Source organism: Plodia interpunctella, chromosome 13, assembly GCF_027563975.2.
Source record: "Plodia interpunctella isolate USDA-ARS_2022_Savannah chromosome 13, ilPloInte3.2, whole genome shotgun sequence".
NCBI lineage: Eukaryota > Metazoa > Arthropoda > Insecta > Lepidoptera > Pyralidae > Plodia > Plodia interpunctella.
In genome coordinates this window covers 2,603,072-2,630,289 of record NC_071306.1, presented here as the reverse complement: position 1 = coordinate 2,630,289, position 27,218 = coordinate 2,603,072, and the positions used below count along the sequence as shown (strand labels likewise).

Below are 27,218 nucleotides of genomic sequence, written 5' to 3'. Positions count from 1 at the left end.
AAAACATCCAGTACTCTATATATGTATAATAAAATCCGGCTCCATTGCTCCGTTACGACATAGTGGTTGCCGCTCCTTTGTGCTCGGTTGTTTTCCATACATTGACGTGCTTCGATGTACGTCGAATCTCATAAAATTTCTGGGTTTACCGTCGACGGACGTCACAACAACGGAGGACAGGGAAACGTGCATGCAGCCATAGATCATTAGCCGCGTCCCGGGTCTTCGCTCCCGTGGGAATCTCGGGACAAAAAGTACCCTGTGTGATATTCCAGGTTATATTCTACCCGTGTACCAAATTTCATAGCAATGCGTCCAGTAGATTTTGCGTGAAAGAGTTATAATCAATAAAATGTGGTGGAGGTCCACCTGATCAAACGTGGACATAAAAGCGATATATTAATTTCTATGGGGAAGTAAAATAATTCGTTTTAGTGCTCTCTCTCTCTTTTTTTTATATCCAAAAAGAGCCAATGAAATAACACGATTTTTCCCCTTTAGATTTAAACATTTCTGGCGTAAGAGACTAAAACTATTAGATTATACAATCAGAAAACATGTAGGATTTGAACCTGTGACCTTTGTGTCTTGACCGTGTGACCACCATTTTATTCGAAAATTATTCGATATTTCGAGGCACAGATAATGATCTCATGTAAAACCAAAAAGTTACAATATGCTGGCATAACAACGCCAATTCGGAACCAGAAGCCGTAACTTTCTCTTGTTAGCATCATAACATAATATATCGATGCATATATACTGATAATAAAGTAATTCATAACCTGTTTCATTGATTAATATATGTATCTTTCCTATTCTTGTGGAACCTCTGACTTCGAAGCACGAATCGCCGAATTGCCTTGGCAACTGATAGGCAATAAAAGCATTCCCAATGAGGGTTACCCTCAGGCGGCCGGTTGTAAAATCATAGCCAAATCTTCGAATTTTTAAGATTTATGTTGACGTTGACCCTGGGCTTAGCGGCGTCATAACCCCGAATGCAGGGAACACGAGAAGATGAGTGAGTGATAAATAAATCATTTTAATCCCATTTGCAGATATAAAAAACGATGTTGTAGCCTGAATAAGTATGGATGGATTAACAAGTTTATTTGTTAGACAAATTAACTTTTGCACAACTGAACCGATTTTCATGAAACATGGCTTCTTAGCATTAGAATACTCGGGATAAAATTATCTATGACACAAAAATAACTAAACGAAAATCGGTTCATCCGTTTGGGAGCTACTATGCCACAGACAGATACACCGATACACAGACAGACACGTTAAAACTTATAGCACCCCTCTCTTTGCGTCGGAGTTTAAAAAGCAACATTCATTCAAAAGCTAATTTAATTAATGATTTATTACAATGAATACCCTAATTAATTATACATACAAGGAGGTCTATCGAAACCAACCTTCTCTGTCCTGAATAAACTTCACACTACACTTGAGTATGGAGAAATATATTAACAAATTTCGTACATTACGAGTACATATTATAAAGAGGATGTTTTTGTGGGGAGAACTAAACAACCAATTCTCAAAATTCACCAGTAGGAAGCATTATTCCTGGTACAGTCAACGGCACTTCAATTTATCCTTCAAGAACCTCTATGACGCGGTAATGGCGGCGAGTTTGCAATGAATATGGGTAGGATGATGTGCTGTTGACTATACATGGTATACTTTAAATTCCGATATTGCCGTAGAATCGAAGCCACGATACGCAACTAGTATCCTCTATTTTTGAAGGTTGAAAATCTGCCCAGATGGCCATAATTTAAATTATAAACTCTATCGACGTCTACAGACAATATATTATGTAAATAAATGAATGAATGTAAATAAAACATTAGCATTTTATCAACGGAGATTTATTCGAAATTAATCAGTGAAAATAAATATTGCATTACCGGTTTTAATTTTTTGTAATATATTATAATAACATTTAATTTGAAATAATGTTATTCAATCTATTTTATTATTACGTAAGTAAGTGTTTTTGATTTCTTTTGGCATGCATTTCTATTCAAGTCGTCTGAAGGCATCTGACATAACTTTTACGACCCCAGTCAACTGTGCCACACAATTTAATTCCAGTATTATTTCAAGTTTTTTATCAAATGACGTCTTTGGAGAAAAGGCTGCGGTGAAGTTTGTTGCGCCGCTTCTTCACCTGCGCAAATACAACAGGATAAATAAATAATTTATTTATCTATCAAATTAGATAAGCAGTTATAAGAGTTAAATAGACAAATAGGAGATATATAGATATAAACCTGTAATAACCACACAATTAAGTGATACACTAACAATGGTTTAACAATCGATAGTTGCAATCGAAAGAAGCTATACTATCGATAGTATCGAACCTGACTATCGATAGTTCTGCACAATCGATATTGACATTATCGCAGGTAGTCTGCAAAACTATCGATAGTATTGTTTTGTGTGAAACTATCGATAGTCTATCGAAACGCTATCGGTATTTGACAATCGAGCAGCTACACCACTACAATTAAGTGTCAGCCGGAATCGTATGAGAGAAATCATGTCGTTCGTTGTCTGCAGCAAATATTTGTTGTACGCGAAACTGCATTCGTTAATCGACCACCTAAGTTTTGACTATCGCCTTTCTCTGCTCATTCATGGTTATTTGTTATGAGTTTGGCTAAAAGGCTTAAAAAAATAACCTACTTAATCGTTAAATTATTATTTTTTTAATAGCTTTTCTTAATAACTTATTATTTTTTTCGTTGAAAAAAGTTGTTAAGTTAAAAAATCATGTGTGCTAATAATAGTTTTAAACATACTAATACAATTTTCGTTAAAAGAAGTTGGTAACACATTTGTAGCAGAATTTAATTTAGTAATAGACATTTTTAATTTTTGAACGATTTCAATGAACTAAAATTTCTAATCGAATTAAATTGCCCGAGTGTTATAAATTTAAATGTAAACAGTTAACGATAGATGCTTAAATTAATTAACCTATTTTTATGCTTAAATTAAATAATAGTATTACGTTATATGTTTATCGTTTAAACGCCCATCTCTAATTATGAGATGATACAGAGCTGAACAAATGGTTATACTCGAAAAAAATGTGCTTTTCTTCCCCATTTGATCACACTGTGTGTTGTCTAAATTTTTTACACAAAAAAACGGAAACTACCGTAGTATACTATAGCGCATGAAGATGTAATGACATAATCTGGTTTATCGTCCCGGTTAAGATCTAAGTCAGTGTTTTGTAAGAACTTAATCTAATCTATAATCTCGACATGTCAACCGAGACAGATCGACGAGCGACTCACCCGTATGCAGTGAGCGGTGCGGTGCATGACTATGATAGGTTTTTTTGAGGAAAAGAAAGTAAAGACGTGCTCAGGACAGCTTAAAAATCGAAATGGATTTGGTTCGGTGAAGGTGTCACTCACTGCTGTCGAATAAATTTGTTAAGAAAATATATATTTTTTTTAAGGAAATTTGATTACTATTTCGATCGCTGGGCCAGATATCATTGTTTGTCTGTAGCCAATCTAGTTTTTTATAACACCTAACCTCACTTGTAAAAATAGACAATATTATTATTGTCTACTTATAAAATAGACAATATTATTGCGATAGAGTGCAGTAACAAGTTTTTACAAAAAACAATGCCATAAGCTTTTATTGTCGTCAAAGAGATCTCTTTAGATTCAGGCAGCGAAAATCACGCCCGTGCGTTAATACGTTTAGGAGTACCTTCGTTGCGAGCCAACCCTGGTGCACCATCAGCTCATTTTTTTTTTCTTTCATCATTTAAACACGTCGTTCTTGTGGAGTTCCTTCTATCTCTTTCTATCCTCAGCCATGGGTTTGACCTCCCTGTACGACATCAATGGTGCTCATCCTTTATTTGGTCCATATAAGCCCTTCTTGGCTTTCCTTTTCCTCTTTTCGCTTCTATTTTGCCTTCTATTATGTTCTTAATTAGATTATATAATGTCGCACAAGGTGGCCAAACATTCGCCTCGACTCTATAACTTATCATGCTTATCATAATAAGAAAAAGAAATGAAAATGTTTAATTTTAAATGTAATGTAAAATTTAATTTGAAAAAGTAAATATTTTATAATAATTTAGATTTATACAAAATTTTCAAAACACTTATTTTCTTTTCGCAAAGAAATCCCTCGCTTAACCTTTTGATTCTGTTTGACCTTCAGGGTAAAAATTTTCAATAAACGCAAATTAATTGTTGCCAAGGCTCCTCTAAGCTCCTAATCTTTACGGATTCAACTTTGATTACATTTAATTTGTCGTTAAAAACTAATGATTTTATTTTGACTAGGCTTTTTTTATTTTATTCGTTTATTTTTATGAAGTTTATAAACACTCAAAAACTGCTTTGTTTTTAAGTAAAAATTTAACACAGTTTTTTTTTAATGAATGATATTTTTTATTTTTCAATGACCACAAAAAAAAGAGGCCGTATTTCGGTCCTTTCGTTCACATTCGTTCGCTATTTCTACCGCGGTGTCTTTATTTCTGCGGTCGGAATAGCAATTATGGAAATGACCCACACGTTATACAACCAGCTAGTATCGCATACAAACAAAGTGGAATGACATAATAGTCTACAAAGATCGTGTCTATTCATATTGGGACAGTTATCTTGAGACGGTTCAATTAATATTCGGAGAAACACGTTTCGGAACGGTCTTTAGAATAATCCTACTAATATTGTAAATGCGAAAGTTTGTGAGGATGTATGTGTGTATGTTTGCTATTTTTTCAGGCAAAATCTACTGGCCGAAATCTTATGAAATCTGGGGTAGAATATAACCTGGAATATATATATAACACAGGGTAATTTTTATCACAAAACTCCCACGGGAGCGAAGCCCCGGGGCGCGGCTAGTTTTTACGACATTTTGAATTTTTGAACAATTTCAATGAACTAAAATTTGTAATCGAATTAAAATTGCCAGAGTGTTAAATTTTTAAGCGTAAGCAGTTAACGATGGTTGCTTTAAATTAATTAACCTATTTTTGTGCTTAAATTAAATAATAGTATTCCGTTAAGTATATGCTTATCGTTTAAACGCCCATCTCTTGTTATGAGACCATACAGAACTGAACAAATGATCAAATTCCCACGGGAAATAAACCCCGAGGCGCAGTTAGTTCGTCATAAAACAAAAATATATGTTACAAGAATAGAAGTCACTCTTCTTGCGTAAGTAGAAGATTCTTTACAACCAATTTTTACGACGCTGTTGCTAAACAAAATGGCCGAGTCGTGTCAAATGATATCTATTTAAGATCAACTTGTGAATTGATTAAGAAATATTTTATTATTGGTGTCATAAAATTGATATTGGACAAAAAAATTATACTATACTCTTACGAGATTGTCTAATATACTTAATTTAATTGCTGACAAAATCGGTGGTGTTAAGTATAGGATTTATTACTTAATTTATGTAGACAACATAACAATGTAAATATAAAACTTACAAATAGGAAATTGAATTCAAGATACGACTTATTTCTATAGAAATTTCTTCCAAAAACCAGCCATACAAAAGTAGAAGAAAGAGATAAGCACAAAGATTGTATCGTCCGAAGGTTAAAACAATTTTTGCATGGTTTTTTTTAAATTCATAGACAAAAATAAAACTATAAACACTTACCGCAAAATATGTGTAATATCTGAATCTATTGCAAATCACTTCCATAGAAATACAAAAAGATTTTATACGCAAAGAAAATAAAAAAAAAAACAAATGTCAACTTACAATGTCAATTTAATTGATAAGTTTTATTAAGTAGGTACGTCATTTGCCATTCTTTCGTTTTCATTAGAATATGCTTTTGACTCCAAAATCACGATGTTATAGTGTCCACTGCCATTAATTTTTTAAATTATATTTGACAGTAATTGATAGTTATACGATGTACAATCCGTTTTGTAACAATTAATTAAATCTATCTGATGTGACTAGTTGGGAAAAATAATAGAGAATACTAACCGTTTTATATTCGAAAATTTTATTACTAAAAATTGCTATCCCCAATTGGTCCGCCATAAATTCGACCAAACGGATAATTTCAATCGGTATTTGTGGAAGTCTTTAGGAGAGGCCTTTAAGCAACATTAGACTTGATAATGTTAATGAACTGAATTACATGGAAAACACGTCAAAAACGTGACCAGAAAAACGCGCGAACATGGATTAACAAAAATTAAAATGAATGCTTATGAAACGCGTCTACTCCTCTCTGAACAGCTAAGTGCCCTCTTCCTGAGGGCAAATGTTGAAAAATGCTAAGTCAGCTCATCTCAATACGCTTTTAAAGTAGCCTTTTTAATTAGGTACGGCGTATTTTAGCCATCAATTTTGTGTTTTTTTTCATATTCAGAATTTATTATAAAAGCATAGAAAAACTCCCAGTTGGTAAGTAATAATGTCTGGTAGAATTAGTCTGTTATACGACATTCATATCATATTCTTTCACATCAAGAAATATAGAATGGGACATCAAAATTTTCATAACGAAAAAAGAATTGTTATTAATTCATTTCCAATTATTATTTTACAGGTGAGGCAAGTAGCCTTATCTAATTCTAGATTTGTATATCCATGTACCAAATGTCATTCGAAATCTGTTCAGTCGTGTTTTTTATTAAAAGAAAAACAAAAATGAACTAAAACAGCCCTAACGAAGTTTGACTCAATTTGCCCAAAATGTAACGAACTTAATTAAAATTCTGTTGAAACTTTCGCTTTACATTTTCAAGTCAATCAAAATATTAAAAGTTCATTGTTCACACACCAACACAAAAAAATTACAAGATTTTTTTTTTACTGTCTTAAAAATATTCAGAACATAACCTAACTTCATTAATAAAGATGGCGACTTCTCATCGCGGTTGCATAATGTTGCATCTTAAAATGGTCGGGCAATAACTTCGTAACCTCACATTTGTAACTATTTCTTTTGAATGCATTTCGTCTGCACTTTATCTCTGATGGATCATAATTAAGTAATTTTACAGTATGTTTTGCTCATGTCATGTAATATGTTACACTAACTAAAAAAAAAACACAAGTAGTCTACATCAAATTGTTTAGTAACATGTAGGAATAGTTGCACGTTGCAGACTGAGATATGCCATACAGCGCACCAATTCTAATGGCACTGATTCGGATCGCACCTTACTGTTCCGTTTTCAAATACTTTTCAAGTGCGTCAATATTTGTCAGGTGCGTGCATAAGTCCTTAAGCCTTGACAGTTGATGGGCAACATCAGCATTCCCGAAATGGGTTGAAGAGCAGCTAACGGTCGGACGTAAAATCATAGTTGTGTTAAAAAATACAGTTTATTGTTTTTCGCAAATTCAGGGCTTCGGAGCGTCACAGTCGAGAATACAAAATAATACATGAGATATATTACAAAATCTTGTAGTAACCTTTCGGTTACAGCTTCCTATATGAACAAGCATGATTGTTAAAAAATTTAATACAATACATTTAAATTACACTATGCATTCAGAGTTCCAGTGTGTAACCATGTAGCTACGTTACAAAACGGACGGAACATTACATATTTGCTGCCAAATTTAATTTGAAAAATGAATATATGTAATCATACTTTTGCAACATAAAATCAAGCAATTATGTGTTTTCTTGAAATTTCGATCTTTGCATTTTAGATGTTTTAATCGATATAACATCACTCTGTGAATATATGTGGCATGAGATTTTTTAATAAAATGTATTTATTAAGTTCTTAACTTGGTGAAAGTTTACTTAGTTGTATATGTACTTATAAAATACTAGCTTTTGTCTGCGGCTTTACCGCTTTACAGCTTTTTTTTCTTAATATAGAATCGAATTAAAATTCCGAGATTGAGGTCAATCGCACTCAAATTATTAATAAAAAATAAATAAATAAAAAAAACTGGCATAAATACTTAACATTTAAATCTAATGCCATGTCCTCACTTTATTGTATATCGACCATTTTATAACTTTAAAACACTTTACTAAAGAATCTTAATCTTGACATTGGCTTAATGTATCGTGATGCAATAGCCACGCATGTAAAGACATCTCACAAAGAATATTCACATTCTTTTTTCAAATCGTTGACACACGTGGCGTGGCGTAATAGGCCTACGTATACCATTTTTGAAACGACTTTTGTGTCATCTTCTAAACACATTTGAATATGGTAGCAAGAATTGCTTTTGTAGTGGCCAGTGTCAACAGTAAAATATACTTATTGTTAAAAAAAAAAAAAACAAAACTCTTGTAGCCGCTATGTATGTATCTTGGCTTTTCGGTAGTTGAATGAGCGGAATCTCTAATTATTATGAAGGCTATTTTCGACATTATTTTAGATGGTCGTTATAGAATTAGAAACAGTAGAAAGTAAGAATCTTAAACAATTAGTACGTCGTTCATCTAAATCGGTTATTAAGTTAATATTGTAAAGTTAATAACATCTAAGTTATAGTCGTGTAAACATGTCGCAAATGTACATACACATACAGGCAGAATCCCTTTTTGCGGCATTAATATTACATAATTATCCAACAAGTTGCATAAATAATGTTTTAATATTTATGTAATGTAATTATCAGATATATCGTCAAAAGTCAATTGGCTGTTCTTGCGTTTCTTTAAAAACATATATAATTTTCATTATAATCTTATAGAGCAGCACAAATATGTTTACTTAAAAGATAAATTACTATGGTTTTCATCACTTCGAAGTAGTATCATAATTTATATCTATTAAACATTTATATGCAATTAAGTTGTTTGAGGTTGTAATTTAACCAACTTCAAAGTACAGTGGGCAGCACATCGAGCGCACCGTGAATTAATGATCTGTATTGTGTTGCAATAAGAAAATTGACGTTATTGACATGACGTCTCTGTAAATATTAGTGCCATTTATTACGATGGTGGGCGGACATTCAAGAGTCTGTAAATTATATAGGTTTAGACAAAACATTAATCTTGCGGTAGTGCAAAGCTCTTCAAAGAGTAAAGATTTTATAAATGTATTCATACTCCTTACTAACATTGTAAAAGTCTGTTTGTCTGTCACTCTTTCAATTCTAACTAAACCGGTGAGACAATTTTGTTGAAATTTGGAATAGATTGAATATTAGTGGAGCAATAAGGTTCCTTTTCGAATGTTCAGTATTTTATGTTTTTGCTGGCTGAGGTGCTTGTTAGACTATTGGAGCAATTGTTTTTAGAGGTTTTCTTTTAATTATGAAAAAAAATACTAAATATATTTTTAAAACAATAAGCGGTTATTCTTTAAGTTAATTTTGTATTTATTCTTCAAAAAAATGTTACTGTTATCGCTTAAATTACGGTGATTTTCTCCGATAAGGGAAAAAGGAGTTTTTTTTGTCGAGTCTTATAACAAAAGTTTAGGGGATATTTTCCTACTTCAGTATTTCTAATCTATTGTTCACCCTTGACGCTTATAAACTGTACCACATAATATTAACTGTGGACTGTACGTTTTCGAAAAATCCTAATTGGGCCATGCCTCGCGGGTGGAGTTGAGGGCAGTAGCCAATTTTTTTATATGTAGAAAACTTATTTTTACAAAAAAATATATTGTTTTAATGTACTGATATTTTGACACAGTGTCAGATGTTTTTTTTTTTTCTTACGTAATATGTAAGAAAAAAATTATAATCATAGATCAATAAAAAAGATAAAAAGTAGACCAGAAATTTTTAGAAAATATTCCATAGTCGTGTCAGACACTTAGAAAGGATGACACTGTATTTTTTGTCTCTATTTTGTTCTTTTGCATTTGAAATGGGCTTTTGCTCCATATTTATTATTGAAAGATTATTTTCAGTTCAAGCCCTTTAGTTTATTTTCTATGTTCAAAAATATCCAGGCTAGATACTGGCCACATAAAAAAGGGAGCCCAAATGTATTCTATTAAATAGTAGAAAAAAAAATCATAAAAAGAACAAAATCATAACTTTATAAAAAAAAATAATTTGATTGCAATATTTTAATCGACTCGTGTCATAACAATTAACCGCTATTAATTTTTTTTGACATTAACTGATTGCAACCTTTTGCAAATCTTAAAATACGCTTTCTAAAAATCATTTTTTGAAATAAGTGATCACGATACTATATTCGTGTATTACACGAAGCAGCGGTGATCTAGTGGTTAAGACCCTGTGATCGAAAAGTCCCAATTTCAAATCATATTCGTGTCACCTGAGTGTGTACATCAATTTGACTCATGTACTGTAGTTTTCTTCGACCACCTTCGCTTCCGGTGAAGGAACTCATCGTTAGGAAACCTACATACTAAGTATTAAACATATTTAGTCTCGTTCTGTCGCATTGTAAAGTGCAATAGTGACAAAACATTATTTTTATTTTAACTTAAAGTAACTTTTGTTAATAACAGGGTTCGTATTTGCAATAAACACTTAGGTGAGTTGCACCAAAACGTCGTTAACAAAAAATGCTACGCCTTTTTCTGTGTAGGTTAAAGTCAATGTCCAAATGGACTGGTGCAACCCATTCAACAGATAATCGAAACGTCTCCATAATTTTTAAACAATACAATAGCCAGGTTATATGTCAACGACATGTCAAATACGTATGTATTAGAGATGAATCGTTGGGTGTTTTAATTTTAACGATGTCTTTGGCCGCCCACGACTTCATCCGCGTCAATTTCAACAGCATCTATCTCCGTTACAAATTTCGTCGAAATCGTTTTAGCAGTTTAGAGTTGTTTAGTTTTTTTTGGTTACAATCAAAAACACAAATCTTTCCTCTTTCTGTTATTAGTATAGATGACCATCCTATCCTAATCCTAACAAATATTGTAAATGCGAAAGTTAGTTTGTTTGTTATCTTTTCACGCTTTATCTGTTCAAGCAATCTTCCTCAAATTTTACATACATGTAGTTTGAAGTACGGAGAAGGATATACTTTTACTCCCGGAAAAATTAATGTTTCCGTGAGAAATTCGCGCGGGAGAAGCCGCGGGCAAAATCTAGTATTATATATTAAAAGAATTATCATCAACATCCTATTCTAAGCCTTTAACTATAATTTGATTTTTTTAAATATTTCTAAAGCGATGAGGTATATTATTTTTTACGGTGACCTGATTGGCGGCGTCACAGCCGCGAACGCAACCGGGAGATGCAGATATAGTTACAGAGACTAAATTTTTTTTTAAATCAAATTATTAATTTGTGGAAATATATAAATCCAGCTGTTACCGCCATCTCTAATATCCCACACGGAAACACCCGTATTAATAACATGTATGTATGTAAATGATTACGTAGAAAATATGTTAAAATTGTTGATTTTTCGAATTGTGAATTCAAATCCAATGATTTGAATTAAATTGTATAATAACAAATGTACAGAGTGGGAGCAGGGAAGTTTTGGTTAAGACTGACTTATCCAAACTAATTATCGTAATTGGTGTTACTTTACCACACTGTCTATTGTTACTTCACGGCCAATTGAGTGAAAATTCAATAAAAGATCACAATTTTTTCGTTAAGAAAGCACACTTTTGTTGTTTGTAATTTATTTAATTTCCTTTGAAAATTATTTTATGGCGCGTTTTTATTTTAGAATAAGGAAATTATTAAGGTTTATTAGTTTTCAAATATTTTTACAAAGATAATTAAATATTTTACATACTTAATAATTTATAGATATTGGAAATTCATGTGTCAAACACACATGAATTACTATTTCATCTTAAAAAAATCACTCGCACGTACCTGTGTTTGAAAAACTGGTACCTAATTAAAGTGGAAGTTTCGATTGTTTCCAAAAATATAAAATTTACCAAAAACAAAATTTCGGAATGCGTTTTACATAAAACTATTTAAGATTATCGTTTATTTTTTCAATCATACTTATTACGAAATGTATACCTTACTTTCAGAATCTTATGGTGGGTTTAGAATGGCAATTGACACCTTAGCTTATGTAAATACTACATTACACATACGTACCTACGTATGTATAATTTTCAATAACCAAAACCTGTACAAGGAAAATAATGTATCACTTAATTAAAACAGTTGTTCACGGTGGCCACTTAACGCATATTATGACAATAAAACAATAATAAATCGTACATTAAAACATATAGCTTGCCAATTATTTTTACGAATCTGTGAAAGTGTCCGGTGTCCAAGATCCACATTGTTTTCACCGAAGACGAATTGAACGGGTGTCATTAAATTCATAATTCTCTTCTGCCCCGAAGGCCGTGTGTTAGGAAGATCCAGGGAGAGAGGTGCCGTCGATTCCGAGTATAAAAGCCAATGGACGCCGAAGTCAGACATCATACCATCTCGAGACCTCCGTGAGTCAACATGAAAGCGTTTGTGGTGGGTATCTCTGTGCAGTGAAAGTGTTGTGACCTGTGACATGCCGCGGCCGGGACCGCTTCCTTGTGACAGTGCTCGGTTTTATTCATTTGGTGTTTGTGTTTACGCATCCGATAAATCAATTGATGGCGTATTTTATAGTGTTTGTGCCATGAATCAAACCGAGTATCAATTGGACTGTAATAGCGCGACTGATCGACGTTAGCCAGGGGGTCTGTAAAATTGTTTTCAGACTGACGTGAAATATCCCTTCGGCCGAATATCGCATCGTTTGATATTGTTGTTTTTTATCGCTGGTTCTACTTACAAAAGTTAAATATTTTGGTCTTAATTCAAAATTAGGGCAATCTTGTCTTTATTTCAATTCAATTTCAATTATCATTATTTAGTTACAGCATTTTCAGGATTTACGTCTTCATCATGCCTTACATTTACAAACATAGGATGATTTTGAAGCAGTATCTAAAAGTGGTTGTTTTCCGTAGGTATTAGCAGCCGTGGCGGCCCTCGGTTCGGCCAGGCCCGAGGCGGGATACAGTTACAACGCGCCCAGCGGCGGCGGCGGTCACGGAGGACTCGGCGGCCTGGGCGGAGGTCTAGGTGGGGGCCACGGCGGCCTCGGAGGAGGCCAAGGAGGCTTCTCCTCTGGAGGTCTCAGCTCCAGCAGCTTCGGTGGAATCAGCGGAGGATTCTCATCAGGAGGCGGCGGTTTCTCATCCGGAGGCGGCTTCTCATCTGGCGGCGGATTCTCCTCAGGCGGTGGCGGTGGATTCGGCGGCGGCTTCGGCGGCGGCTTCGGTGGTGCTCCCATCGTCCAGAAACACATCTACGTCCACGTCCCCCCACCAGAACCTGAAGAACAACGCCCGCAAGTGATCGGCGGCGGCGGCGTACCCCAGAAGCACTACAAGATCATCTTCATCAAGGCTCCCGCTCCCCCCGCGCCGGTCGCCCCCGTCATCCCCGCTCAGGCCCAGAACGAGGAGAAGACCCTCGTCTACGTGTTGGTCAAGAAGCCCGACGAGCAGCCCGACATCACCATCCCCACCGCTGCCCCCACCCAGCCCTCCAAGCCCGAGGTTTACTTCATCAAATACAAGACCCAGAAGGAATCTGGTGGCGCTATTGGAGGTGGTATCGCTGGAGGCATCGGCGGTGGTATCAGCGGTGGCTCTATTGGTGGTGGTATCTCTGGCGGCCTCTCCGGTGGTAGCATCGGTGGTGGTCTGTCCGGCGGCAGCATCGGTGGCGGTCTGTCCGGTGGCAGCATCGGCGGCGGGCTCTCCGGCGGACACGGTGGCTCGTCCGGAGGTCACGGCGGCGTCAGCTCGTCCTACGGACCCCCCGGACAGTCCGGCCCATACTAAACAGCGCCTGAAGCGCGCCAACTTGTGATACCTGCTCTGCCGGCGAAACCTAGTGTTAAGTAGAGAAAAAATTACGGTGCCTAAATGTATTTATGTAAATAGTAATTTTAATTCTTAATTTTAGTTGTATTATAAAGTTCTTTTTGCATAAAAACCGATAAACCAATTTCTGTGATTTAATTTCAATGACCCGAACACATTCACACATATTTTAGTAAAAGTCAATTTCATTTAATTATAATAACATTATGCAATTTATTTAATTTACATAAATTGAATAAATAAAACATTAGAATATTTTTACATTTGAATTCCGATCTCATAAAAAGGTATTTTTTCGTGTCGTCGCAATTTCATTAGCACTGAGGAGCGACACAGGTGTCTAGTTTTGGTAGAAAGAGGTAGAAAGTGTCGTTTTCTCCGCGTGGGCGACACGTTGTTGCGCAACACAGGGACAGTATGACCCCAGTTGCATAATGTCACAAATCTTGCCACATCTATACAGAAAATAAGAGAGATTCGCTAAATATTTATTATGCAATACACACATATTGCGGCGTGAAGCATCGCTTGCGTAAACCTTGACATTTCGGGTTTTCTCTCACAAAAAGCGTCTGCTATAAATTACCTATCATGCATGGCGCGAAGAAAAAAAGGTCTGACCTAATGAGAGGTTTGGACAGGTCAAAAACCCGAGACAAAAGGAACAAAAAGTGGTTTTGCAAGATGGATTATGCAACCGACGATGAGATGGAACGAAACCTGTTCTCTGAATATTTATGATGTGGAGAAATTCTGTATGTGTGTACTTCCGTATGAGAGACGACACCGACGGGAAGCTATTATTATTTGTAATCGAGAATCGACAATTATTTTGTTACGCGTTTTAATTTTTATATTTACTTATTTTTATTTTTTATAACCATTTTTTCTAATAATCGTTATAATGCAGCAGTCGACAGATTAAAAAATATAGGCGTTGATATTTTCATATGTTTATTTTAACATTCAATTAAGTATATATATATTTAACACCATATATTTGAACAAATGTCGCTTTACTAATAATAATGTTATTATTTAGTCGTCTAATATCATTAGTCTAATGTAATGACATTAGACTAATGATATTAGACGACGTGTACAATACGATTTGACATTCTATTAACATACAACTGTACAATCAAACACAGGCATAATAATGGTCATTAAATATATCAAACTTGGTATAGATAGGTAAAAGACAGCCTTCCGGCATAGGTCTAAGATTTATGTATTTAAACTTTATTACATAAACTACAAAAAAATATGTACAAATGGACTTGACACCATATGCTATTCTCTTCTAGTCAACCTTAAGACCTAATAGAAATATCATTGATTGAAAGATTTATAAAATAAAAAGGTCTATAAATTCTATATAAACTTTTACAAATACCTGATTCCCGGAGATGTAATAGATAAAATCCGGAACAATGATAAGTATAGTAACTTTTAATTAAAAATATTTTTGAGTAATTATAAAATAAATTATTTTGCGAAGTGATTATTAAAAAGTTAACAATTTAAAATATAGCTCTCAATTAACAATATTTGTGATGCTGTGATGTGATTAGGTGTGCCGCATGCGTCCGCTCACTTGGTAATATAAATAAAAAACCTTTTTTTTTTATTTACTGTCTCTGTCCGAGGAAATTCTTTCACGAGAATTTCGGCAAAATATGTTATGAGTATGATCTATTTAAAGACGATCGTTATATAGGTCACATCAAAGCTCGTATAAGAAATAAAAAAGTCCTAACGTTTGGTTAACATTTGGCGAGCGGATAAGCGTAAAAACACAATCAAATCTTCAAAATTAAGAAATATTGTGTTCTGACCCTGGGCTTCAGGGCGTCATAGCTGTTAACACCATCAGGAACACACTAGTATGATGTAAAGAAAGTATATAAGATCGAACTTTGAATGTACAGTTGGTTCTAATTGAAACCTATTTTTACATATACATATTTTTACCTTTTACCGATTGCGTTACTCCGTGATCGAAATCGTACAGTCACGGTGATTAATGGCTTACATCCGCCAAACGAGAGGTAGATCTGGACCAGAGGATGCTGTGCAACTGTTGCGAAACATACTGCATTAAATTGTTTAACTTAACAACAGCGTGTAGCTTCCGTCTCGTTAAAATGTGCTTCAAAATTAGAACCTACACACACAGGCATATTTACACGTAATTTTTTTTATCAAGCTAAAATCTACGACCAGGAATCTTTTAGTGTCACTGCCGATAAATAATGTAGCAATTTGTTTATATTAAAAATTTTTGCGGCCCATCGCCGCTTCAATCGGGTAAAACCATATTACGCTGTGTCTATTTTAAATACGCTATGGATTTTTTTTCCAACTATCCTAATCCCATTTTAATACGAACAAAATACTGTTTCCGAAGACATTAAAGCGGGCGAAGTCGCGGGTAAACATCTAGTACCTAATACTTTGAGGTATGGATCACCTGATTTTTTTTTTCGTGATTTCAAGGTTACTCCCATCAAAGTTGTTCAATGTTTTGGACTGGGCATGTATACAAAAATTCACATTGTTGTGATTTAAGTCATCCTGTTTAAAATTTTACATTTTCGACGCAAAAAGGGGGGTGTTATAAGTTTGTGGTTTAACCGCTAAGTGTATCTATCTGTCTGTGTACGTGGCACCGTAGCTCATCAACGGGTGAACCAACCGATTTGGATTCGGTTTCTTTTTATATGATAGCAAATTTTTATGCGGCGGTTCTAGCGAAAGGCTCCGAAAGTTGTAGCGAATGAATATAGGGTTTTTTTTTTTAATTTCACTAACAAATGAATTTGTTTACATTATATCTCGATGAATATCAGTGAGTTCTGTCTTATATCGATTGAATCGTTCTGTCTGTCTGTTCCGATCCGTTTGTAATCGGCATTACAATAAGTATCGTCTATCAATCAATATCTGATTAGCTAATACATACAGCTGATTAGCTATATATAATGTAACAATTTGTTGAAATAATTACATTATGGAAACTATAAATAAAATCGGCCAAGAGCGAGTCGGATTTGTGCGCGAATGGTTCCGTACCATCCTATCCGTAACTAATATTATATATGTGAAAGTAAGTTTGTTTCTTCTTCACGCTCTATCTGCTCAACCAATCTTTTAGAAATTTTGCATACATGTTTGAAGTATAGAGAAGGACATAGGGTACCTTTCAGCCCGAAAAATAATTATTGTCATGGGAAATTTACCGGGTGAAGCCGCGGACAAAAGCTAGTTTTCTATAAAAATATGAAGCTAATTACGTTTGTTATATAGAAATACCAACAGAAATACATCATCTTTGTACATTTTAACTGTATCACGTGTGTATCACGGTCAAAAACGGATAGCGGCAATAGTAATATAGCATCTATGCAAAAGTCCAACTGTCCATCTATTTCGGTTCATGAGATAAGGCCTGCTGACAAACGGACAGACACCGTAAAACTTAATAATAGGGTTCCGTTTTACGCTTTGGTTACGGAACCCTAAAAAAGAGCATAAAAAATATAATGCCTTATAGGCTAACGAATGTAGTCAGGTTCTACATTACGTTATGGATCAAGGCTATAAAAATAGATGTTACAAAACGAGCTTGTTTTTATTGTAGACATTCTCATGAGCTTTCAGTTTCTTCCGCCGCCGCAAGGCGTCGGAGCCCAGTGTCCGCCTAATTTTTCTTTCCCACTTCTCACGGTTTTATTTTATTGTAGACTATATATAATTATGTTATCATCTTCTCGAATTTTCTTCGTCGAATTTTTATGAAATTTGGCAATGAGGTGAATGATAACTAGAATTAACACATAGGGTACATTTTATCTCGAAAGTACGCGAAGGATTTGGTTTAAAAGCCTAATAGTCAAAGGCACTTTATAAAGTAGATGGCGCTGCTGTGTGTATAAAAATATGTTTTTTTTTTAATAATTAGGTGCGCGAGTAACACCGCGGGATGTAAATAGTATATAATTCTAATTTAATAATATTTCCAATTTTGTTTTGATGTGTAAATTCCCTCTCAGTTTTCTTCTGAAATCTGACTTAAAAGGGGCGGAAATATGTAACAGGAAGCTGATAAAACGCGGTCTGTTTGAACAGGAGCCCGTGGTTATAATTATATTACCATTGCCTTATGGTTTGTACGATTATTTAGTTATTTATTACTAGCACCCGTCTTAATAAATCATGCACCTAAATCTTCCGCAAGAATGACAAAATCTATTGGTGAAAAGCGCGTGAAAATCAGTACGGTTTTTGAATTTTTCGCGAACAGACAGACGCGTAGTTAAGTTTAAAAGTTGGAAACGGATTTTAGCTGATGTATTTTTTAAAGATTGCAACACTAAATCGAATGGCCGTGATTAGGTGATAAAAAGTCAGTCGGATCGCCTACATTTATTTTCACTACACACGTACCAATATGACTACACACGTAGTGTAATGAAAGGGAAAGAAAATAAACTCAAAATAACTACACAAATACAAATTTTGTTATAAATACTATGCCTACTAATATTATACGCGAAAGTATTTTTATTTGATTATAACTAATATTATAGGTAGGTGTAAAAGTCGTGTCTTTAGGCGAATTGAATAAAATCTGACACCAGTGTTAGCAATAACATACTCGATATGATGACGATGACTAATATTATAAAAGTTATAGTAAGTTTGTTACCTCGTCACGCATTAACTCAAAATTTCACATCCCTAGAAAATGTCCGCTTGGGAAATTCAGACATAAGCTAGTATCAAAGATTCTTATTATTCCTGCCAATTGTTTACAGTTGACTTAACAACTGTTTATCTAAAATTTTGTTCAATAAAGTACATCGTATCTCGTCGTTGTTGGCACAAATGAAAACAGGTAACTTTGTACTGTAATAATAAGAGAAAACGTCCACTGTATTAGTGCCTTTAGGCGATTTTGAAGTATATTTTATTTTCTCTCTCATTTCCGCATGATCCCGATTGCGTCCGGGTGTGTGACGCCGCGAAACCCGCGGTCTGCGCAAAAAACAACCTAAAAAATTTTTTATATTCGGATTTTACCACTGACCGCCTGCCTGACATAATCTCTTGGAAATGCTATTGTTACCTATCAGCTGCCTAAGCTATTAGTGTCTCTTAGTCTTAGGAGAATATTTAGTGGTTCTATTAAAGGGTGGAAACATACGCCACGAGCTTTGAGCTATATTATACACTAGATGTTGCCCGAGGCTTCGTTGCCGTGGGAATTTTGAGATAAAATATAGCCTATAGCAATCTTGGATAATATACCTGTCTAATGGTGAAATAATTTTTGAAATCGGTTTAGTAGTTTCGGAGATACAAACCTGGCTTAAATATACAAACTCACAAAGTCACAAACTCATAAACGCTTAATAATAATAGTATAGATTGAGCATGAATATAAATCCCACTCTCTCGGTTTTTTTCCCATCGTATTCCTGGTATTGTAGCCTGAAGATTGCTTGAAAATTAAACTTTGTAATTTCGGAAATTGGGCTGTGGTTTACCGGACGTACCCTCTTTGGGAATACGTTGTGGCCTCTCAGCTGTCTAAGTTTTGTTCGTCATCCGAGCGACTCGTCTTATTCTTGGGCGGGAACCACAAGCCTATGTATCTATCTATTAGAACGATTCAGGAATTATTTTGGAGGTTAATATAATTAGTCTGTGGGAATTATACTTATAATAACTAACTTTTTTTTTACAGAATGTCTATATATTTTATACAGAATGTACGTGCAACAAATATCAAAATAAAAAAAATATTTGGGGGTCACTTTACTAGTTAATTAATTACCTACTAAATTATAAATAATTCGATTATAAAATGACTAAATACTACATTTTTAAATTAGAATAGAGTGGAATTTATTAATTCAGTTTACACCAATCCGATGTTAGCAAACAATATTTTACGTTTATTTATGTTTTGATGCAGCACTGGATGTAATGCAACCCTATTTATTTCTTATTTTATTGACACAAGCATTGCTCCAACTCCTTTCCAATGATAGTAGCCACAGATAAAGACAATATAGACACTCATATAGGTGCTAATTATATGGAAATGTGTGCAGTACTAAGCTAACTATGTACAGAGTCAATACTGAGCCACGAAGATAAACATACACAGCTACCAGACTTGACAGTTGTGAAACTTGGTCGTCCATCAAATTGCCAAGTTCTAAAACACAAAAGTCACACAAAAAGACGTGCGGTCGTCAGTACAGTCTGCTTCATAATAAGTTACTAATTTGATTTTTTTTTGTCTTTCATACTACTGCGACTGACCAGATGGAAAGCGGTTACCGTGGCCTGTGGACTCATGTCCCCAGCTCAGCCGTGACGCCAGAATCTTAAATTTTAGAACTTCGGCTGTGGTTTTCCGACCGAACGCCTACCTGGCGTCAAACTTCTTTGGGAATGTTGTTGCCTCTCAACTGTCAAAGCTGTTCTTATCCCTTAACGGCCTCGTACAACCACGGGTGCATATGGAGGAGAACCACCCATATTAGTTGCTTAAATAAATTACCAACAGCAACAACTATAAGTTGTTTTAACCAAATCAGATTTCCAACAACAAAAAAAAAATAAACAAAACACTAACAACACTAGTGAATAAAGCAATTTAGTAGCATTTAGTCTGTCTGTCTGGACCATTACTGTTACCGCAACAAAGCCCCGTCATTACCACCGCAATAGGTACTCTGCACTACATCATTATTAGACGCCCACTGTACTTCTCTAAATGTAGATTCATTCCTTAGCTCAACGGTGATATAGTCTGTTTTATTATTGCCGCTCGTATTGCTTTTTCTCGAACTATTGATAGTCTATCGATAGCGTATCGATAGACTATCGATAGTTTGAGAAAAAGCAATAGTAGCGATAGCTGTCAATAGTATCGACAGTTTTGCATACTTTCAATAGCATATCTATATTGCAAATAAATCCTATTAATATTATAAATATATATATTAGTATTAAATAAGTTTGTGAGGATGTGTGTATGTTTATTACTCATTCTCGCAAAATCTACTGGACCGACCGTCATCACGGTTCGACAATATCGATAGGCCTATCGATAATATGGCCTTTTTCGATTAAATCTATCGATAGTCAATCGATAGTTCCGCAACGCTAGTCTGTTTACATTCTAATGTCTGAAACAAAACACTAGTCTGACTAGAAATTTCTTGAATATTCATTGCGCATGATGGATAATAGCCGCTTCTTATCCATCCATAAATAAGGCTAATGCCCTATTATCCGTATTTATGGATTAATAAACCAAACGAAATACTTTTAATAAGAGATCTAGCTAACCAACCTCATTTTATCTCAGCCCGTCTATATGTCCTACAAGGACCTCTATGAGGTGGACATAGAGGCGAATCTACAATTAATTTTGCTCGACATACGGCAAGACCATAGATAAAAGAAATATAGGCAAAACAGTAGTTAAGTGCGAGCTTTTCACTATCCAATCTCTACACAGTGAGACGCAGCCGAAGAATCACAATGCGGTACGGATCGTTGCGTCACAATAACATGAAAATGTGCCTATGTAGGTTTAATTTTCTATATATAAATGCTTTGATTTAAATAATGCCCCAGTGTAGTAGATTGCGTCTCACTGCAAAAAGATTCGATAGCGAAAAGTGAACTGCAAACTTACTCTAAGGTCTCAGGACGAAGTGTTCATGGGGTGAATTTCAGCGAGCGTTTCGAGCCGCGGGCTCTCATCGGTGTTTATTAAATTGTACCGTACACAGTAATCAATTTAATTATCCTATTTTATAAATAAGTAAAGTACTGGTACATTGTTAATTTTAAAATTGTCTAATTAAAAAAAAAATGATTCTTTGATATAAAATAAGGCGGGCACTAATGAATCGCTACACGCTCCGTTCAAACGTTCGTGAAATTCACCTCACATTTGCAATTCACATCTCACTATCCAATCTCTTTGCAGGGAGACACCGCCAACCAATCGCAATGCGTTCCGACATAGCTGTCGTCGCGTTACAAAACGACGCCAAACCGACTCACTACAAAAATATTAAATAGTGAAAAGTGAACTGCAAACTCGCTCTAAGGTCTTATAATGTCGACCGACTATCTCCTTCCTGTGTGTTTTCTCACGTTCTAGCCAACAATTGTATGTAAATACCTCGTTCCACCTGCCATCACTTCTTATTCTCATTATATAATTTTATATGTTGTATATATTAATCACTAGTTACGCCCCGGGACTTCGCTCCTGTGGGATTTTCGGGATAAAAAGTACCTTATGTGTTAGTCCAGGTTATATTCTACTTGTGTACCAAATTTCAGACCAATCCGTCCAGTAGATTTTGCGTGAAAGAGAAACAAACATACACACACACACACATACACACAACTCAGACTGAGTTGCACCGGTCAATTTACGCACATTTTAATTTCGGGTGTTAACGAAATTTCCGTACTACAAGTATGTTATCATTGAAGAAACGCGTCTCATATTCATAACCGTAATGCAGTCGATTACACAATAATTATTTCGCCTTACAAAGAACAAAACTGATTTACGTCAATGTGAACCCGCGAATTACGGTCATCGAGAGTGAGAGTAATGAGTTGTGACGTCATTGGCGGCGTAGCTATTGACGGCTAGACGGTGCTATGCACCGGGGCCTTCAAGCTAAAAGGGCCCTCGGTACCCGACCGGATAACTTTTTTTGTGACGGAGGTTTTCAAAAAAACGTCATCATAATCACCGTATATTTTTTTAATGTCTTCACTGCTAGGGCACTGGTCTTCCTTGTACTTAGATGGGCCATAACTATGACACACCTCGTAGGCCCACTGCGGATTTATGGGTTACATAGTGGTATAAAGCCCTTTAATTAAAATAAGATTACAACGGGAGCGAGCGAAAGGCTACTGCTTATATAATAAAACTTAAATTAGTGTTAGGGTGACCCCTTATTTAGCACATGAGGCAGGTTAATATAGCTACGTTACTATGTGTATTTCCCATGTTCTCACGTCTATATCTGGCTATGTGATGTTAAAGTGGGTCAGACCGAGTTGTCGAATACGTCGCAAGGTCAATCGACCCGTGTACCCTGGTGCCAGCGTCTCTAAACTAACCCTTACAGCATCTGTCGTGTTTTATGGCACGTTACAAGAATATAATCAAAAACAAATTGAAAAATGAGGTATTTAAACACAGGAAATTATTTCGGTGTTTAAATTAAATCTTCAATTACGAATTTCAAGGTACAAACTACTACATTTCGGAAATATGTCATAAAAAACTGGTGACCTTAAAAAAATTAAACCTACACACAAACGGCAATTATTTTCTCATTTCAATTAATTAATCAACTTGCACTTTCAAGCTACAAACTACTAACATTTCGGAAATCTCTCACTTCAAACTGACAACGCATATTAACTGTCAAATTTACATATTCCAATAGGGATATGTCATTAAGACATTATTTATACAAGCTTTTATAACATCAAGACCTTTTCTCTCCATTTATAATTATATTGGCAAAATTTATACAAAATAATAATATCCACTTATAATTTTTATTTACTCTCCCCTATATCCGTATGTATAATATGTTTATATACTCTTCTTAGGTAACACACTGAACCGTGTTTCAATATTGATATTTATATAACATTTGATATATCATATTGTATTCCGTGTCAATCTCATCCTTGACGTCGTCAAAATCATCGTTTTGGCGAACGATGGAGCAATGAAATAAAAAAAAATCTTTAATATTTAATTAAGTAATAGTAATTTAGTATTTAAAGTAAATTCCGCCGACCCATTGAGAAACAGAAACGGTCGGTGTCTGCTTACCAAAAGCACAAAGGTTGCATTACATAAGTCGAGCCAAGTCACGGGCGACTGTGAGAGTAGTGACGTCATAATATAGTAGGTACTTTCGCCAGTTATTGCATATTTGACTTAAAGCTTGCAAACAGCAAGTGTAAAATATTATAGTATTTTTTAGAAATCATAATTTCTGTTCATCAATTTCAATCTAGTTTATTTACTAACAGTTGGCCGCAGCTCCGCCTGCGTTCGCCTATGTTTAGCCTTGGGTCAATAGCTGTATCTATTCCAAATTTCATTTGAATCGACCCAGCGATTTTGCCGTGATAGCGTCAAAGACAGATATAATAATATTAGCATAGTGTGGCACAAACATATTTTTTTCATATACATTATTAATTCATAAAAAACGGGTTTTGGGATAATAACTTTATGGGTTTTCAACTTCCCGTTGTTATTGTTGTCTCGCTCGTCTCTCTCTGTTCCTCATATTATTTGTTCATACCATCAATAACAATAGGTACCTACTTCAACTACTGATTTTTAATTCAATATTTAGAGGATAAAGAGTGATTTCGTACTTTTACATACTCATCACACTACAAAAACTCTTATAGGATTCGAACCTGGGACCTTTATATGGTCGCCATTAGTTTGAATCCTAACGTCTCGACTATTTACAATCTGACGAAAACGAAACCATAGCGCGTTTTAATATCGAACAGCGCCATCTAGTGGCACATTGAGTAAAGTATAAATCAACCGAGTTAAGTATGTAGAGAAATATTTTATGATCCTATTTTCGACCGTATGTCAAGTTACCCTGCATGGCCCTCTATGCGGTGGTAATAAAGGTGAGTTTGCAATGAATTCGGATAACTTAACATGCGGTCGACCGTTTGTACATTTATATATTTTGTTTCGTGGTGGAATAATTGTGCCTCGAAGTTAGATCATATTTGGTCTTCTTCTGTTAATATAAGTATATAATTTATAATCTTACTGTAAAATTATATTCTATGCCTATTTGTGTGTCAGAATTTTAGTGTTTTTTTTTACATATCCGACTTTATAGTTCTCTCTCATCTGTTTTGAACGTTTTTCTGGTTGCTACCCCAGCCGTAGAGCGTCGAGGCCCAGGGTCCGTTATCATTTTTACTAGTTAACTTTACAGTTAAACCAGTATTATCATCAATATGAATAAATTATATTAAGAAATAGTTAAAGATTGTAAGGCAGCATAAGACAGCATTTCCAAAGTTGTTATTTACGCGGGTCCAGTGCTTCTGGGCGTCACAGCCGAATGAACACGCAGTTGAAAGGAGAAGAGAAAGTCATACTGTCAATCCTACAAGAGAACACTTTATTACCTGTGGAATACGTGTTAATTACCTGTGGAATGTGTCCACACAAATATTACCTCGGGCAGTAAAATGTCATTTTACTTTTCCACTGACATCAGTGATTGACATTATCAGATTTAATATGACATAATTAAAATTATATTTGGTTAGCTTTTTCTTTTCTTTATTTGGTTAGTTCTGATTAATTCTTGATGTTAATTATAAATATAAAAAAATAAATAGGTATATTAGGACAAATTACACAGATTGAGCTAGCCCCAAAGTAAGTGTTATGGGATACTAACTCAACGATACTGTATTTTATAATATATATATAGATAAACATTCAAGAACCGGGCCAATCAGAAAAAGATCATTTTCCATCATGACCCGACCGGGAACTCTCGGTTCAGAGGCATCAAATTATACTGTGTCTGATGAGATATCTTTTGCCGACTTTGCTTTTGTTTTTATCTTGTATCATCATGTAACTTCTATAATAATGAAGTATTGATTAGCTGAGTAAATAATAATATGTATTAAATATATAATTTAAAAAATTGGATCTAGTGAAAAAAGCAGCAATCACTAATTCGCGTTAAATGTCCGAAGTATGCAAGATACTTGCGCGTTTAATACCTGCATTAAACAATTAATAAGAAGATTCAATCGATTTCCCCAATGCCAAAAAATACATGAGTATTACCCAAAATAAAATGGATTTATATGTAACTAGCTTTTGCCCACTACTTCGTATGTGAGTAAAAAACCGTTTCCCGTGGGAATTTCAGGAAATCCCTTCTTAGTGCTCCCCTATACTACCCTAGGAACCTACATACCATATTTCAGCTTTCTACGCCCAGTAGTTTCGGCTGTGCGTTGTCTTTCAGTCAGTCAGTCAGCCAATCAGTAACGCAAGAGTTATATACCTATATAGTGATATGCATATGTATGTAATATACCAATTACATTTTCTTCATTCTGAAGATTGATATTCAATGCTCTTGAACCACAAAAGACATACATCTAAAAGATTTCATAACAAAAATTAATGGCTAGTCAAAATATAAGAACAAGTCTCCGCCCATTGCCTTGCGTAAACCTTTCAGTAAATCGCGGTAGGTTTGGACATTCGGTTCTCCAATAGGGCTAATGTACAGTCAACTGCACATCAATCTACACATTGCAAACTCGCCGCTATCACCGCGCCATACAGCTTGGTGCAGGGTAACTTGATGTGCTGTTGACTGTACATTTTGTTATCCGTGACTATAGATAAAAAATATATATAAATTCCGTGACCTTTATATTAATTTGAGTGGCTTTTCAACCCATCTTATTGTTGTGAAGCAATATGTTCTAGCAATCAATAACATGGATGGATAATGATTGAAGCGGTAAATGTCCAGTGGTTAAGACCATCCGCTTATGATTGAAAGGTCCCAGGTTCTAATCATACTCGTGCCAAATGAGTTTTCATAGCTTAACAGAATAAGCTCAAATGAAAGAAAGTTTTCATAGACCAACACTTGCTTCCGAGAAGGAAATCATCGTGAGGAAACCTGCACACTGGTTGACAATTTATCTCACTAGTGAGTGTATATGCGACTATTTGTCGCTAGATGTCGCTAGGTACTCATAAAAGTCATGTCAGATGCGTGAATAAAGTTTGACACCAGTGTTAGCAATAACACACTCGATAAGAACTAATCGATCTTAAATTTTAAAAAAAATCATATCACATTGTTAGTTGCCCACACCGAAACTTGATCGATTTTGATGAAATTTTGTCCTAAATAATATTATATAAATGCTAAATTACGTTTGTTTGTTACCTCTTCACGCTTTATACTCAACTAATCTTCTTGAAATTTTGCATACATGTAGTTTGAAGTATGGAAAAGGACATAGGACGTACCTTTCATCCCGGAAAAATAACGCGAGCAAAAGCCGCGGCCAAAAGCTAGTATTCAATAAGTTGGAGAATAGGTTATTAACTATTTTTATGCCATCCGAGCGAAGCCCTAATAGCAATAATTTACTTCACTTCATTGACATTCGCGGCTTAGCCTTAGGCTTTTTTTTTAATAAACTGTCAGTCTATTTTGACGTTCCTTATTATTCGTATATCGTACA

The 27,218-nt window shown here is 34.9% G+C and overlaps 2 protein-coding genes across 4 annotated transcripts in view; both read left to right on the top strand.

Moving 5' to 3' along the window:
• LOC128674904 (fibroblast growth factor receptor 1-A-like) overlaps positions 1-27,218 on the top strand; it is a 96,329-nt gene that overhangs the window by 47,979 nt on the left and 21,132 nt on the right. The window lies entirely within an intron of this gene.
• Positions 12,333-13,974, top strand: TwdlT (TweedleT). The gene is made up of 2 exons (XM_053753892.1): positions 12,333-12,441; positions 12,927-13,974. Exons 1-2 carry the CDS (start codon positions 12,427-12,429, stop codon positions 13,806-13,808), a joined length of 897 nt encoding a protein of 298 aa, XP_053609867.1. The 5' UTR covers positions 12,333-12,426; the 3' UTR covers positions 13,809-13,974.